Raw genomic sequence first — 16,576 nt, forward strand, 5'->3', positions numbered from 1 at the left:
AGTCCCCTGATCACATCACATTTTATTTATTATCTATTGACTTTCATTTTAGCCAATTAGTGCAGTGTCTGCCACAATCTACAGGCGCGATCACAATGTTATCTATATGGCTCACATGAACTAGTTCTCCCCTGTTATGAAAAGCAAATAAAAAAGCATGTGATAAGAGACGGCCTTCAAGGGCTTAGAAATTATCATATGAGCCTTCCTAGGTTTAGCTTTCATCTAAGAATACCAAGAGAACAAAGCAAAATTGGTGATAAAAGTAAATTGGAAAGTTGTTTAAAATTACATGCCCTATTTGAAACATGAAAGTTTTTTTTGGACTTGACTGTCCCTTTAATACACGAAAAATTGCGCATATAAAAACAAACAAACGTACCAGATAATAGAATAAAATGTGCACAGAATATGAGTCACCAAATGTCCTTTGGTGACTCATATTCTGTGCGCATTTTATTTTATTATCTGGTACGTTTGGTTTTTTTATATGCGCTATTTTTTGTGTATTAAATGCTTTTACTCTTCTCTTTTTGTTTTGCAAGTTCCTTCTGGGAAGCAGATCACAGTCCTCTCTGTCACTAGAGCAGCACCATTTGGTATCATCACCTGAAGTCGTAATCTGGAGCTACTGGAACCTTGATCTGAGTACAATACCGTCCTATCGGAAAAGACTTTCCTAAGATTTCACTTTACCAGGATTCTACCAAGTTCTTATGAAATCAGCAGGTGTGAAATTTTGTTCCTAATCTGGTTTTTACACACAGATTGGGGTGATTTTTTATTGACTTTCCATCTTTCTTTTTTATCAGTTTATAATATCATACGTTTTATGTGTTATGTTATATGTTATAGATTGTAACTGGAAAGCGCAGGCTCTACAATTTCTTTTTAGTTCAAACTGTTAGTTCGCAAAAAATAAATACTTTTGAAGTGGCCAGCCACAGCGCGGGGTATTTGAATTTCAGGTCTTCATTAAAAAGTAAATTATAGCGCATCATTACAACTGATAAATTAAGCTCCATCTAAAATATCGCTAACATTCTGGATGTGTTAATTCAAAGGGAAAGTTTACTATCACTTTAACCTTTTTTGCTTTGGGGTAGCTAAAACTGCTCTTAAAGGGACCATATACTATAAAATAGTTTTTCCCTTAATGTGTTTCCAATTATTTTTTTTACCAGCTGCATAGTATAAAATGTATGAGATTTGCTTTTTAAGGCTTATTTGTGTATATGAATTAGCTGATTTTGTGTTTTGAAGCCTCAACCTAATAAAATGTAGTTATAATCAGATCTCATTACTTTATCACCTTGTGTACATATACCTGCTTCTTTATCTTATATCTGTCCATAAACCAATCTCCAATACCTGGAGAGAACAATTAAAAATTAACATTTTATTACCTTATCTCTTCTATAACCCACTGGGAGTGTAATTTCTTCTACTGGCTGTGTTAACACAGCTTGGCCTTGAGGCCAAATACTTTTAGAATAGGTAGGGATACCACAGGCTAAATAAACTAATTCAAATGTCAATATAAGGGTAATGGAAATACTTGTAAACAATTTAATACACTCCAGCAGGTAAAGTGGATCATTGGGAACAAATTAAAGGGGAGAACATTTATGAGTAAACTGTCCCTTTAACTATGTGTAAGCAATATTGACAAAATGCCTCAATGGAAATCTTTCGAGATAGAGAATTTATGCTAAAGATTATAACATGAGTACTATGGAATTGTTTTCATTTTTCTAATGCTCTAAGCTGAAAATGACAATCTATTTTACTTAAAGGGATAGTAAACACCTTGAGATTTTTATATAAAGTGTTTAGCTATGTATAATTAACCCTCTTTACAATATACATTCATTATTTATTTTGCCCCATTTCATGTAATTTAGCTCTGAAAATTCAGCAATTTCTAATACTCAGAACATGAAATGCACCCTGCTGACTTTTTAAGGCTAACTCTGATAGAACTCTATCCTTAATTGGCATTAACTGATAACAACTGCAAATAACATAAATTATGTAAGAACTTACCTGATAAATTCATTTCTTTCATATTAGCAAGAGTCCATGAGCTAGTGACGTATGGGATATACATTCCTACCAGGAGGGGCAAAGTTTCCCAAACCTTAAAATGCCTATAAATACACCCCTCACCACACCCACAATTCAGTTTAACGAATAGCCAAGAAGTGGGGTGATAAGAAAAAAGTGCGAAAGCATATAAAATAAGGAATTGGAATAATTGTGCTTTATACAAAAAAAATCATAACCACCACAAAAAAGGGCGGGCCTCATGGACTCTTGCTAATATGAAAGAAATGAATTTATCAGGTAAGTTCTTACATAAATTATGTTTTCTTTCATGTAATTAGCAAGAGTCCATGAGCTAGTGACGTATGGGATAATGACTACCCAAGATGTGGATCTTTCCACACAAGAGTCACTAGAGAGGGAGGGATAAAATAAAGACAGCCAATTCCTGCTGAAAATAATCCACACCCAAATAAAGTTTAATGAAAAACATAAGCAGAAGATTCAAACTGAAACCACTGCCTGAAGTACTTTTCTACCAAAAACTGCTTCAGAAGAAGAAAACACATCAAAATGGTAGAATTTAGAAAAAGTATGCAAAGAGGACCAAGTTGCTGCTTTGCAAATCTGATCAATCGAAGCTTCATTCCTAAACGCCCAGGAAGTAGAAACTTACCTAGTAGAATGAACTGTAATCCTTCGAGGCGGAATTTTACCCGACTCGACATAGGCATGATGAAAAAAAGATTTCAACCAAGATGCCAAAGAAATGGCAGAAGCTTTCTGGCCTTTTCTAGAACCGGAAAAGATGACAAATAGACTAGAAGTCTTTCGGAAAGACTTAGTAGCTTAAACATAATAATACAAAGCTCTAACAGCATCCAAAGAATGCAATGATTTCTCCTTAGAATTCATAGGATTAGGACATAATGAAGGAACCACAATTTCTCCACTAAGGTTGTTAGAATTCACAACCTTAGGTAAAAAAATTCAAAAGTAGTTCGCAGCACCGCCTCATCCTGATGAAAAATCAGAAAAGGAGACTCACAAGAAAGAGCAGATAATTCAGAGACTCTTCTGGCAGAAGAGATGGCCAAAAGAAACAAAACTTTCCAAGAAAGTAATATAACGATCAAAGAATGCATGGGTTCAAAACTCCAAGGAGGAGAAATTGACTTAATGACAGGTTTTATACGAACCAAAGCTTGTACAAAACAATGAAATATCAGGAAGATTAGCAATCCTTCTGTGAAAAAAGAACAGAAAGAGCAGAGATTTATCCTTTCAAGGAACTTGCGGACAAACCTTTATCTAAACCATCCTGAAGAAACTGAAAAATTCTCGGTATTCAAAAAGAATGCCAAGAAAAAATGATGAGAAAGACACTAAGAAATATAAGTCTTCCAGACTCTATAATATATCTCTCTAGATACAGATTTACGAGCCTGTCACATAGTATTAATCACAGAGTCAGAGAAACCTTCTTTGACCAAGAATCAAGCGTTCAAACTCCATACCTTAAAATTTAAGGATTTGAGATCCTGATGGAAAAAAGGACCTTGCGACAGAAAGTCTGGTCTTAACGGAAGAGTCCACAGCTGGCAAGAGGCCATCCGGACAAGATCCGCATACCAAAACCTGTGAGGCCATGCTGGAGCTACCAGCAGGACAAACGAGCATTCCTTTAGAATCTTGGAGAATACTCTTGGAAGAAGAACTAGAGGCAGAAAGATATAGGCAGGACGATACTTCCAAGGAAGTGATAATGTATCCACTGCTTCCGCCCGAGGATCCCGGGATCTGGACAGATACCAGGGAAGTTTCTTGTTTAGATGAGAAGCCATCAGATCTATTTCTGGGAGTTCCCACATTTGAACAATCTGAAGAAATACCTCTGGGTGAAGAGACCATTCGCCCGGATGCAACGTTTGGCGACTGAGATAATCCGCTTCCCAATTGTCTATACCTGGGATATGAACCGCAGAGATTAGACAGGAGCTGGATTCCACAACCAAAATTCGAGATACTTCTTTCATAGCCAGAGGACTGTGAGTCCCTCCTTGATGATTGATGTATGCCACAGCTGTGACATTGTCTATCTGAAAACAAATGAACAACTCTCTCTTCAGAAGAGGCCAAGACTGAAGAGCTCTGAAAATTGCACGGAGTTCAAAATATTGATCGGTAATCTCACCTCCTGAGATTCCCAAACCCCTTGTGCCGTCAGAGACCCCCACACAGCTCCCCAACCTGTAAGACTTGCATCTGTTGAGATTATAGTCCAGGTCGGAAGAACAAAGAAGCCCCCTGAACTAAACGATGGTGAACTGTCCACCATGTCAGAGAGTGTCGTATAATCGGTTTAAAGATGTTAATTGAGATATCTTTGTGTAATCCCTGCACCACTGGTTCAGCATACAGAGCTGAAGAGGTCGCATGTGAAAACGAGCAAAGGAGATCGCATCCTGATGCGGCAGTCCTAAGACCTAAAATTTCCATGCATAAGGCTACCAAAGGGAATGATTGTGACTGAAGGTTTTGACAAGCTGATATCAATGTTAAATTTCTCTTATCTGACAAGGACAGAGTCATAGACACTGAATCTATCTGGAAACCTAAAAAGGTTACCCTTGTCTGAGGAAACAATGAACTGAATGGTAAATTGATCCTCCAACCATGATCTTGAAGAAACAACACAAGTCGATTCGTATGAGATTCTGCGAAAATGTGAAGACTGAGCAAGTACCAAGATATCGTCCAAATAAGGAAATACCAAAACCCTGTTCTCTGATTACAGACAGAAGGGCACCGAGAACCTTTGAAAAAAATTCTTGGAGCTGACGCTAGGCCAAACGGTAGAGCACAAAAACTGGTAATGCTTGTCTAAAAAGAGAATCTCAGAAACTAAAAGTGATCTGGATGAATCGGAATATGCAGATATACATCCTGTAAATCTATTGTAGACATATAATGCCCTTGCTAAACAAAAGGCAGGATAGTCCTACAGTTACCATCTTGAATGTTGGTATCCTTACATAACGATTCAATATAGATAGATCCGGAACTGATCTGAAGGAATTAACCTTCTTAGGTACAATGAAGAGATAGAATAAAACCCCAGCCCCTGTTCCAGAACTGGAACTGGCATAATTACTCCAGCCAACTCTAGATCTTAAACACATTTCAGAAATGCTGAGCCTTTGCTGTGTTTACTGGGACACGGGAAAGAAAAAAATCTCTTTGCAGGAGGCCTTAACTTGAAGCCAATTCTGTACCTTTCTGAAACAAAGTTCTGAAACCAGAGATTGTGAACGGAATTGATCCAAATTTTCTTGAAGAAAACATAAACTGCCCCATACCAGCTGAGCTGGAATGAGGGCCGCACCTTCATGGGTATTTAGGAGCTGGCTATAGGTTTCTATAAGGCTTGGATATATTCCAAACTGGAAAAGGTTTCCAAACTGATACCGCTCCTGAGGATGAAGGACCAGGCTTTTGTTCCTTGTTGTGAGGAAAGGAACGAGAATGATTATTAGACCTAAATTTACCTTAGATTTTTTATCCTTTGGTAAAAAAGTTCCCTTCCCTCCAGTAACAGTTGAGAAAATAGAATCCAACTGAAAATCGAATAATTTATTACCCTGGAAAGAAAGGGAAAGCAAAGTTTTAAGCCATAAAGCTTTTCTAGCTAAAATAGCTAGAGACATATACCTGACATCAACTCTAATGATATCAAAAGATGGTATCACAAATAAAATTATTAGCATGTTATATAATAATAATAATGCTATAAAATTATGATCTGTTATTTGTTGCGCTAAAGCTTCTAACCAAAAAGTTGAAGCTGCAGCAACATCCGCTAAAAATATAGCAGGTCTAAGAAGATTACCTGAACATAAGTAAGCTTTTCTTAGAAAGGATACAATTTTCTTATCTAAAGGATCCTTAAATGAAGTACTATCTGCCATAGGAATAGTAGTACGTTTAGCAGGAGTAGAGACAGCCCCATTAACCTTAGAGATTTTGTCCCAAAACTCTAATCTGTCAGATGGCACAGGATATAATTGCTTAAACGTTTAGAAGGAGTAAATGAATTACCCAAATTATTCCATTCCCTGGAAATTACTTCAGAAATAGCATCAGGGAGAGAAAATACTTCTGGAATAACTACAGGAGATTTAAAAACCTTATTTAAACGTTTAGATTTAGTATCAAGAGGACCAGAATCCTCTATTTCTAATGCAATTAATACTTCTTTAAGTAAAGAAAGAATAAATTCCATCTTGAACAAATACAAAGATTTATCAGCATCAACCTCTGAGACAGAAACCTCTGAACCAGAAGAACCATTATCAGTATCAGAATGATGATGTTCATTTAAAAATTCATCTGCAAAAAAGAGAAGTTTTAAAAGACTTTTTATGTATAATAGAAGGAGAAATAACAGACATAGCCTTCTTAATGGATTTAAAAAATAAAATCTCTTATATTATCAGGAACACTCTGAAAATTAGATGTTGACGGAACAGCAACAGGTAATGTAACAGTACTAAAGGAAATTTTATCTGCATTAATAAGTTTGTCATCACATGCAATACAAACAACAGCTGGAGAAACAGATACCAAAAGTTTATAGCAGATACACTTAGCTTGGTAGCTCCAGCACTGGGCAGCGATTTTCCTGAAGTATCTTCTGACTCAGTTGCAACGTGGAACATCTTGCAATATGTAAAAGAAAAAACAACATATAAAGCAAAATTGATCAAATTCCTTAAATGACAGTTTCAGGAATGGGAAAAAAATGCCAGTGAACAAGCTTCTAGCAACCAGAAGCAATAAATAATGAGACTTAAATAATGTGTAGAAAAAAATGACGCCCATATTTTTTAGCGCCAAAAAAGACGCCCACATTATTTGGCGCCTAAATGCTTTTGGCGACAAAAATGACGCCACATCCGGAACGCCGACACTTTTGACGCAAAAAAACGTCAAAAAATGACGCAACTTCCGGCGACACGTATGACGCCGGAAACAGAAAAAAAATTTTGCGCCAAAAAAGTCCGCGCCAAGAATGACGCAATAAAATGAAGCATTTTCAGCCCCCGCGAGCCTAACAGCCCACAGGGAAAAAGTCAAATTTTTTAAGGTAAGAAAAAATGATTGAAACAAATGCATTTATCCCAAGTATGAAACTGACTGTCTGAAAATAAGGAATGTTGAACATCCTGAGTCAAGGCAAATAAATGTTTGAATACATATATTTAGAACTTTATATAAAAGTGCCCAACCATAGCTTAGAGTGTCACAGAAAATAAGATTTACTTACCCCAGGACACTCATCTACATGTTTGTAGAAAGCCAAACCAGTACTGAAACGAAAATCAGCAGGTAATGGTATATATATAAGAGTATATCGTCGATCTGAAAAGGGAGGTAAGAGATGAATCTCTACGACCGATAACAGAGAACCTATGAAATAGACCCCGTAGAAGGAGATCATTGCATTCAAATAGGCAATACTTTCCTCACATCCCTCTGACATTCACTGCACGCTGAGAGGAAAACCGGGCTCCAACTTGCTGCGGAGCGCATATCAACGTAGAATCTAGCACAAACTTACTTCACCACCTCCATGGGAGGCAAAGTTTGTAAAACTGAATTGTGGGTGTGGTGAGGGGTGTATTTATAGGCATTTTAAGGTTTGGGAAACTTTGCCCCTCCTGGTAGGAATGTATATCCCATACGTCACTAGCTCATGGACTCTTGCTAATTACATGAAAGAAAAATACATTTTATACTAACTTTATGACAGTAGCTAGCCTTGTTGTCTGCTGACTAAAGCTCAGATTGGCTCCTCCAAATAAGGCAAATGATGGGTGGCGTTTGGCTAATGAAAAATAATTGCAGAAAAAAAAGATGTTAAGAATTGGCTGATTGATTATTCTATAGCAACACAACAGAAATGTCTTGTAATGAAGGGCTATTAAAGGGACAGCAAACACCTTGCAATTATAAGACATTTCTGTTGTGTTGCTATAGAATAACCGATCAGCCAAGTATTAAGGGGACACTATACACCAATTTTCATATATATGTAATAGACACTACTATAAAGAATAAGGTGCACAGTTACTGATCTAAAAATCTAGGATAAAACCCGTTTAAATACTTGTTTAGATTCTCCCAGTATAGCACTGTTGAAAAGATTAGGTGGAACACCCACTGCAAGTGGTTCTATAGCAAAAAATGCAGACCCCCCCCCCTTCCTCTGCAAATGAGAAGTCTGTTTACACAAACAGGAGCAAGCTGGAGTAGGTATATGTCGGTATTCTCCTAAAACTTTGGAGCTTGGTTAGGAGTCTGAAAATCAGCGCAATGTTATTTAAAAATAAGCAAAACTATACATTTTTAAAAACAAACTGTATGGGCGATATATATGGATCATCTACATAACATTTATGCAAAGAAAAGTTTAGCGTATAATGTCCCTTTAACATCTTTAAAACAGATAAACATCCTTTTTACTGCAATTGTTTTTCAGTAGCCAAACTCCACCCACCATTTGCCTTATTTGGTGGAACCAATCAATGCTTTACTCAGCAGACAACAATGTTAGCCGCTGTTGTAATTGTTAGTATAAAATGCATTGTGTTTCAGTTTGTTGTCAGTTAAAGGGTCAAAATAGTCAAAACTTACATTTAACCCTTTAAGGACACAGCTTTCAGTTTGCTGAATTGTTTTATGATGGACAAATTCCGTCATATGTCCTTAAGAGGTTAAGACTATCTACCCTAGGCTACTGTGTTTTAAGAGCACTGCTGGTAAAGAGCGGAAAATGCCACTGATCCAATCACCAGCGCTAGTCACACCTAGTTGAACCAACACTGCTGACAGGACCAGCAGTGCTCTTGGAGTTGGAGCAGTATTTCTTTGGTGTGTTTAACCCCTTTGAAGGGGTTAAACACAAAGTAGTCTAGGATCGATACTCTAAAAGCCACATGCTTTAACGGATTTGAGCATGTATTTTTTTGACAATAATGACCCTTTAAAGGATGTCAGGGAAAGATATGTAGCATGATTAGCCTTAGGAAGTCAGCAGCGTGCATTTCAAGTTCTGAGAATTAGACATTCTACAATTTTCAGATCTAAATTATATGAAGAGGGAGCAAAATAAATTAAGTATTTTGCAAAGATGTTTCATTAACTGTAGCTATATGTTATGTTTTAAAAATCTTACAGTGTTCACTTTGCCTTTAATATTTAGGCAAAACCATGAATGTTAGAACAACGTATTGTAAACACAAGTACTGGAGACTACATACCTGTCTTGTCATGCACAATGGAAAATAGGATCCGCTTAGAGGCCTGGACATTTTGTATAAGACTGCTACTTGATACAGAAGGCTGCTGCCCTAAACAAGGAGAACAAAAAGATACACTTTGTCAAGTATCATAAAGACATCAGGCTCAGACCATTCCAAAAGATGTAAAAAAAACAAAACACCAAAATGTGTTAATGAAGATGTATGAGCAATAGTACAAGACATGTTTAATAATTATTTAAAGGGACATGAAACCCAAATTTTTTCTTTCATGATTCAGATAGAGAATATAATTTTAAACAACTTTCTAATTTACTTCTATTATCTAATTTGTTTCATTCTCTTGGTATTATTTGTTGAAGGAGCAGCAATGCACAAATGGTTTCTAACTGAACACGTGTGAGCCAATCACAATCGACATATATATGCAGCCACCAATCAACAGCTAGAACCTAGGTTCTGTGCTGCTACTGAGCTTGCCTAGATAAAAATTTCAGCAATGGATAACAAGAGAAGGAAGCAAATTAAATAATAGAAGTTAATTGGAAAGTTGTTTAAAATTGTATTCTCTATCTGAATCATGAAAGTTTTTTGGGGGTTTCATGTCCTTTTAAATTATAAGATGGGGTATTACAGTAACTTAAAGGGATATCAACCCCAATTTTTTTCTTTCATGATTTAGACAGAACATACCATTTTAAACAACTTTCCAATTTGCTACATTCTCTTTGTTGAAGCAACTAGGAGCTATCTGAACATATCTGGTGAGCCAATGACAAGAGGCATATAGATGCAGCCACCAATTGGCAGCTAGCTCCTAGTAGTACATTGCTGCCCCTGAACCTACCTAGGTATACTCTGCAACAAAGGATACCAAAAGAACAAAATTAAATAGAAAATAGAAATAAATTAGAAAGTTGTTTAAAATTCCATTCTCTGTCTTAATCATGAAGGTTTAATTATGACGTTTCTACTGCATTAACAATCATTCTTCAGACCTTAGGAGTAGAGGAAACTCTTTAAAAAGCTTGACTCTTAAAGTGAATGTAAATTTTTAATTTTAAATACTTAACTTTTTCTTTAGGAATTCCAGGCTGGCGATCCTTCGCCCGCAGCTCCTGCTATACTTAGCACAGCAATGACGGATCCGGCTTCCTCCAATCGTTGCGTAGCTTCATGAGCTGGACGCCTCGGGGTGCACACCATGATTGGAGGAAGCCGGATCCGTCATTGCTGTGCTAAGTACAGAGGAGCTGCGGGCAGAGGATCGCCGGCCTGTGATTCCTAAAGAAAAAGTTAAGTATTTAAAGAAAAAACTTCAATGTAAAGTTAATTGAATGAAAGTGCCCCTGTTTCTAATAGTATTTTTTAAAAACCTGGCACTTATTCCAAAAATTTTCTTTCATTATTCAGACAGAGCATAGAATTTAAAAAAAGTTTCCAATTTACTTCTATTATCAAATTTTCTTAGTTCTCATGTTTTTCTTTGTTGAAGAGATACCTAGGTAGGTAGCGTAGCAGAGAGAGGTCGTTCTGCTGCAGGGAACTTCCGCAAGAGGGCAAAGGGTGAGAGGAACAGACTAACTCCGGAAGTTAGGGGTGTGTGGAGCCAACCAAAAAGCGGAGGACAACCGCAAAGACTCAAGCAAAAAGAAAAGGATGGCTGCTGAGCAACAGATAAAAAATCAATTTATTCCAATAAAAAAGAAAGAAAGACACAGCAAGTCAAACGAGGGTATTAGCTATCTAGCTAGGTAGGTAGCGTGCACAAGCCTGAAGTACTAGGTAGCGTGCACAAGCCTGAAGTACTACATGACAGGAAGTAGTGCTGCCATCTAGTGCTCTTGCTAATTTATAACATTGTTGCAAAACTGCTGCCACATAGTGCTGCAGACACGTGCACACTCCTAAGCTTACATCCCTGCTTTTCAACAAAGGATAACATGAAATTAAGAAAATTTGATAATAGAAGTAAATTGGAAAGTTGTTTAAAATTGTATTCTCTATCTGAATCTTTCTTGGTTTTATGTCCCTTTAAATACCTGTATGATATCTTGCATCCCTAATATATCATTCTGATTTCAATATACAACTACATTTAGATACTTTCCAATTAAATACATACGGCTAGATCACGAGTTTGGCGTTAGCCTTAAAAAGCAGCGTTGAGAGGTCCCAACGCTGCTTTTTAACGCCCGCTGGTATTACGAGTCTGGCAGGTACAGGTGTACCGCTTACTTTTCTTCCGCGACTTGAGGCTACCACAAATCCCCTTACGTCAATTGCGTATCCTATCTTTTTAATGGGATTTGCCTAACGCCGGTATTACGAATCTTGGAAGAAGTGAGCAGTAGACCCACTCCTGTCAAGACTCCTACCACATATAAAAGTCAGTAGTTAAGAGTTTTATGGGCTAACGCCGGAACATAAAACTCTTAACTAAAGTGCTACAAAGTACACTAACACCCATAAACTACCTATTAACCCCTAAACCGAGGCCCCCCCACATTGCAAACACTATAATAACATTTTTAACCCCTAATCTGCCGACCGGACATCGCCGCCACCTCCATTATACTTATGAACCCCTAATCTGCTGTCCCTAACATCGCCGACACCTATCTACATTTATTAACCCCTAATCTGCCGACCCCAACGTCGCCACAACCTAACTACACTTATTAACCCCTAATCTGCCGACGGACATCGACGCCACTTTAATAAATGTATTAACCCCTAAACCGCCTCACTCCCGCCTCGCAAACACTAGTTAAATTTTATTAACCCCTAATCTGCCGTCCCTAACATCGCCGACACCTATCTACATTTATTAACCTCTAATCTGCCAACCCCAACGTCGCTGCTACTATAATAAATTTATTAACCCCTAAACCTAAGTCTAATCCTAAGTCTAACCCCCCTAACTTAAATATAATTTAAATTAAACAAAATAAATTTACTACAATTAAATAAATTATTCCTATTTAAAACTAAATACTTACCGATAAAATAAACCCTAATATAGCTACAATATAACTAATAGTTACATTATAGCTATTTTAGGATTTATATTTATTTTACAGTCCACGTTGTATTTATTTTAACTAGGTACAATAGTTATTAAATAGTTATTAACTATTTAATAACTACCTAGCTAAAATAAATACAAAATTACCTGTAAAATAAAACCTAACCTAAGTTACAATTACACCTAACACTACTCTATAAATAAATTAACTAAATTAAATTAAACTAATTACAATTAAATGAAATAAACTAAATTACGAAAAAAACAAACACTAAATTACAGAAAATAAAAAAGAATTACAAGAAGTTTAAACTAATTAGACCTAATCTAATCCCCCTAATAAAATAAAAAAGCACCCCCAAAATAATAAAATTCCCTACCCTATACTAAATTACAAATAGCCCTTAAAAGGGCTTTTTGCGGGGCATTGCCCCCCCCCAAAAAAAAATACAAACTTGCCTGTAAAATAAAAATAAATCATAAGCTAGCTACAATGTAACTATTAGTTATATTGTAGCTATCTTATGGTTTATTTTATCGGTAAGTATTTAGTTCTAAATAGGAATAATTTATTTAATTGTAGTTATTTAGATGTATTTAAATTATATTTAAATTAGGGGGGTGTTAGGGTTAGGGTTAGACTTAGGTTTAGGGGTTAATAAATTTATTATAGTGGCGGCGACGGTGGCAGATTAGGGGTTAATTAATTTAATATAGTTGTGGCGACGTTGGGGGCGTCAGATTAGGGGTTAATAAATATAATGTAGGGTTCGGCGATGTTAGGGGCAGCAGATTAGGGGTTCATTAGTATAATGTAGGTGGCGGCGCGGAGTCCGGAGCGGTAAATTAGGGGTTAATAGTATAATGCAGGTGTTGTCGATGTCGTGGGCGGCAGATATGGGGTTAATAAGTGTAAGATTAGGGGTGTTTAGACTCGGGGTTCATGTTAGGGTGTTAGGTGCAGACATAAAATAAATTTCCCCATAGGAAACAATGGGGTTGCGTTAGGAGCTGAACGCTGCTTTTTTGCAGGTGTTAGGTTTTTTTTCAGCCAGCTCAGCCCCATTGTTTTCTATGGGGAAATCGTGCACAAGCACGCTTTGCCAGCTTACCGCTACCGCAAGCAACGCTGGTATCGAGGTGAGATGTGGAGCTAAATTTTGCTCAACGCTCACTTTTTTCTGAGGCTAACGCCGGCTTGCAGAAAACTCGTAATACCAGCGTTGGCTTAAGGGAGCAGTAAGAAAAAAAGGCTTGTTAGCAACGCACAGCCTTACCGACAAAACTCGTGATCTAGCCGATAGATACTTAAGAAACAATAAAGCATTAGTGTGCTTGTCAAATTGCCATACTGGAACTGGTGTCACCTGATTTATAGTTTAATTCCCCATTACTTTAGGTCCAGGGACAGATGCATTATTTCTGTGTATTATTCATTTTAGCAGATTTTCTTTATTATTAATTCAATGCAAACAAATTTAAAGGGACAGTCAACACCAGAATTTTTGTTTGTTTTAAAAGATAGATAATCCCTTTATTACCCATTCCCAAGTTTTGCATAACCAACACACTTATAATAATACACGTTTTATCTCTGTAATTACCTTGTATCTAAGCATCTTCTGACAGCCCCCTAATTTCAGCTCTTTTGAAAGACTTGCATTTTAGCCAAGCAGTGCTGACTCCTAGGTAACTTCATGTGCGTGAGCTCAATGTGATCTATATGACACACATGAACTAATGCCCTCTAGTGGTGAAAACAATCTTCAAAATGCATTCAGATTAGAGGCAGCCTTCAAGGTCTAAGAAATTAGCATATGAGCCTCCTAGGTTTAGCTTTCAACTAAGAATACCAAGAGAACAAAGCAAAATTGGTGATAAAAGTAAATTGGAAAGTTGTTTAAAATTACATGCCCTATATGAATCATGAAGGTTTATTAATTGACCTGACAACAAACATCATAGATCACTAATATAAGAAAACAAGTGTTTTAAAGGTAGTTTATTAGCATTAAAAAACTTATAGGCGCATACAAATCCATACATTACTTAAGCTAACCCTAAAATAAGGGAGTTATATCACACTTGCCTTACACAACAGATCCACAGTGATCTTCTGGAAAGTGCTGAGATCACCACTATTTAAAGCATTTTACCCAGCCTCCTGATGGTGCAATCCAATGCATTACTTCAGCTCTGGATTGGCTGCAAGTGCATCTGCAGCTTATCAAAAGCCAATACAGACATAATGCATGACAGTGCACATTAAAAGAGCAGCGAAAAGCTCTGTAGGCAGTGATGGTAGGTTTGATATTTTAATTTAAAGTGACAGTCTACTTAAAAATTGTTATAGTTTAAAAATATAGATTATCCCTTTATTCCCGGGGGATTGATAATGGTTATGGAAGAACTAGAACTGATTGGCTAAACTGTAAGATTGTAAAAACCACTGAGATAAAGGGCAGTCTGTAGGGGCTTAGATACACGTTAATCATAGAGGTAAAAAGTGTATTAATGTAACAGTGTTGGTTATGCAAAACCGAGGAATGGGTAATAAAGAGATTATCTATCTTTTTAAACATTAACCATTTTCAAGCAGACTGTCCCTTTAATGTTTTGCTCTTGGGATCTCCCTTAGCATGTAGGGGCATTTATTTCAATTTAAATCAGAACACATAATAGCTCAACTGAAAAGCAAGAACGTTTACAAGAAATTGTAACTGATCACATTTGTTCCAACAAATACAACTAAAGCTTTGTCACAACAATGATAATTAATGCTATAAATGTATATATATATATATATATATATATATATATATATATATATATATATATATATATATATATATGTCATCATTACCACAACAATCTGAGAAGTCCTGCATCTGCTCTCCTGGCGGCCTGTGGTGCAGTGTTCCATTGGCTGTGTTCATGCCATGTATGTTTGTGTGAACTTCTAGCTTTACCTCTGTGGAAAGTTGACTAGATGGTGAAAGGTTGTAAATAAAGTTAGATGCACTAGATGGATGGTCGTGATTGGATGATTTGGGAACTTTAGGACTTGGGCCTGGCTCTGTAATGGCCTTTGTTGTTGATGCTGTTGCCACAGGTGAGCAGCTCAAATCTACACCACACTCTGGCTCTCGACTTGGCTCCTCAACGTGTCTAAATATAAAAAACAATTTAAAAAGTTATTTACATGTAGTAAAGTAGTTACTACTTGTTAATATTTTTCTTTATTGAGGTTTCAGAAACATAAGACAAGAACAAATTGATACATACAAGCATGGATAAATCATGTGAGAATGAAATTCAAAACATAACTTTGTCATCAGTTCTTAGGTGTTATTTCAGACCTATGTAATCTCTTAAGGCTCAGCGTAGGGAGTTTATTGAATCTTAAGCACACTTTTCGGCCATGATACAAAAAATTACAGATTTAAGTAAAAAGAAGTGAGTATCAAATTTGGTCAGTTCTTTAAAGTATTTGAGTGAGATTAGGGCTGCAACAACTAATCGGTAAGATTAATCATAAAAATAGTTGCCACAGAATCTCATTATCAATTAGGTGGTCAGCGATTAGTTGGTTAATTGCACAGCACCAGCTGCTTCAAACCAATGAACTCCTGCACATATTGTGCAAAAAAAAATTCTTATTATTTTTTTTTCTATCCGATTAATCGAATAGAAAAAAGATTTTAAAAAATAAATTAATTAATTTTTCTTGCACATTCTTAGTTGCAGTAGTTCATCAGATTAAAGCAGCTGGTGCTGTGCAACTGACCAACTAATCACAGACCACCTAATTGATAATGAGATTTGTTGACAACTATTTTTATGATCAAACTTACCGATTAGTTGTTGCAGCCCTAAGTAAGATATTTACTAGTTTACACTTGAACAGTAGGACTAGGGGACAGAGGATAGGAGGAGGGGAGGGGGAAAAAACAAACAAAAAAACAAAAAAACACACCAGCGATAAGATGTTTGTGGCATAAGCCTTTTTTCTCTCTCTTCTTTACCTTTCTCTCCTCCTTCGCCTAAAAGAGAGAAAGTATCCGGCTTTCCCCCACTGTCTCCCAGGGTTCCCAGATCAGGAAATATAAATCAATTTGTTGGCATGAGCGGTAGACATAGCTCTCCATGGATTTAAAATAGGTGATTAGCTGTACTAAGG

At 36.6% G+C, this 16,576-nt stretch overlaps 1 protein-coding gene across 7 annotated transcripts in view; it reads right to left on the bottom strand.

Annotated features, from left to right (window-relative positions):
- The window catches only part of GTF2IRD1 (GTF2I repeat domain containing 1), a 272,274-nt gene that overhangs the window by 123,988 nt on the left and 131,710 nt on the right, over positions 1 to 16,576 (bottom strand). For all 7 annotated transcript variants that reach the window (XM_053707485.1, XM_053707481.1, XM_053707483.1 and 4 more), the window contains 2 exons: positions 15,260 to 15,564; positions 9,369 to 9,458 (listed from right to left, as the gene is read on the bottom strand). In XM_053707485.1, the coding sequence (XP_053563460.1) occupies positions 9,369 to 9,458; positions 15,260 to 15,564 (395 nt within the window). The remainder of the gene's footprint in view (positions 1 to 9,368; positions 9,459 to 15,259; positions 15,565 to 16,576) is intronic.

Source organism: Bombina bombina, chromosome 3, assembly GCF_027579735.1.
Source record: "Bombina bombina isolate aBomBom1 chromosome 3, aBomBom1.pri, whole genome shotgun sequence".
In the NCBI taxonomy this organism is placed as follows: domain Eukaryota; kingdom Metazoa; phylum Chordata; class Amphibia; order Anura; family Bombinatoridae; genus Bombina; species Bombina bombina.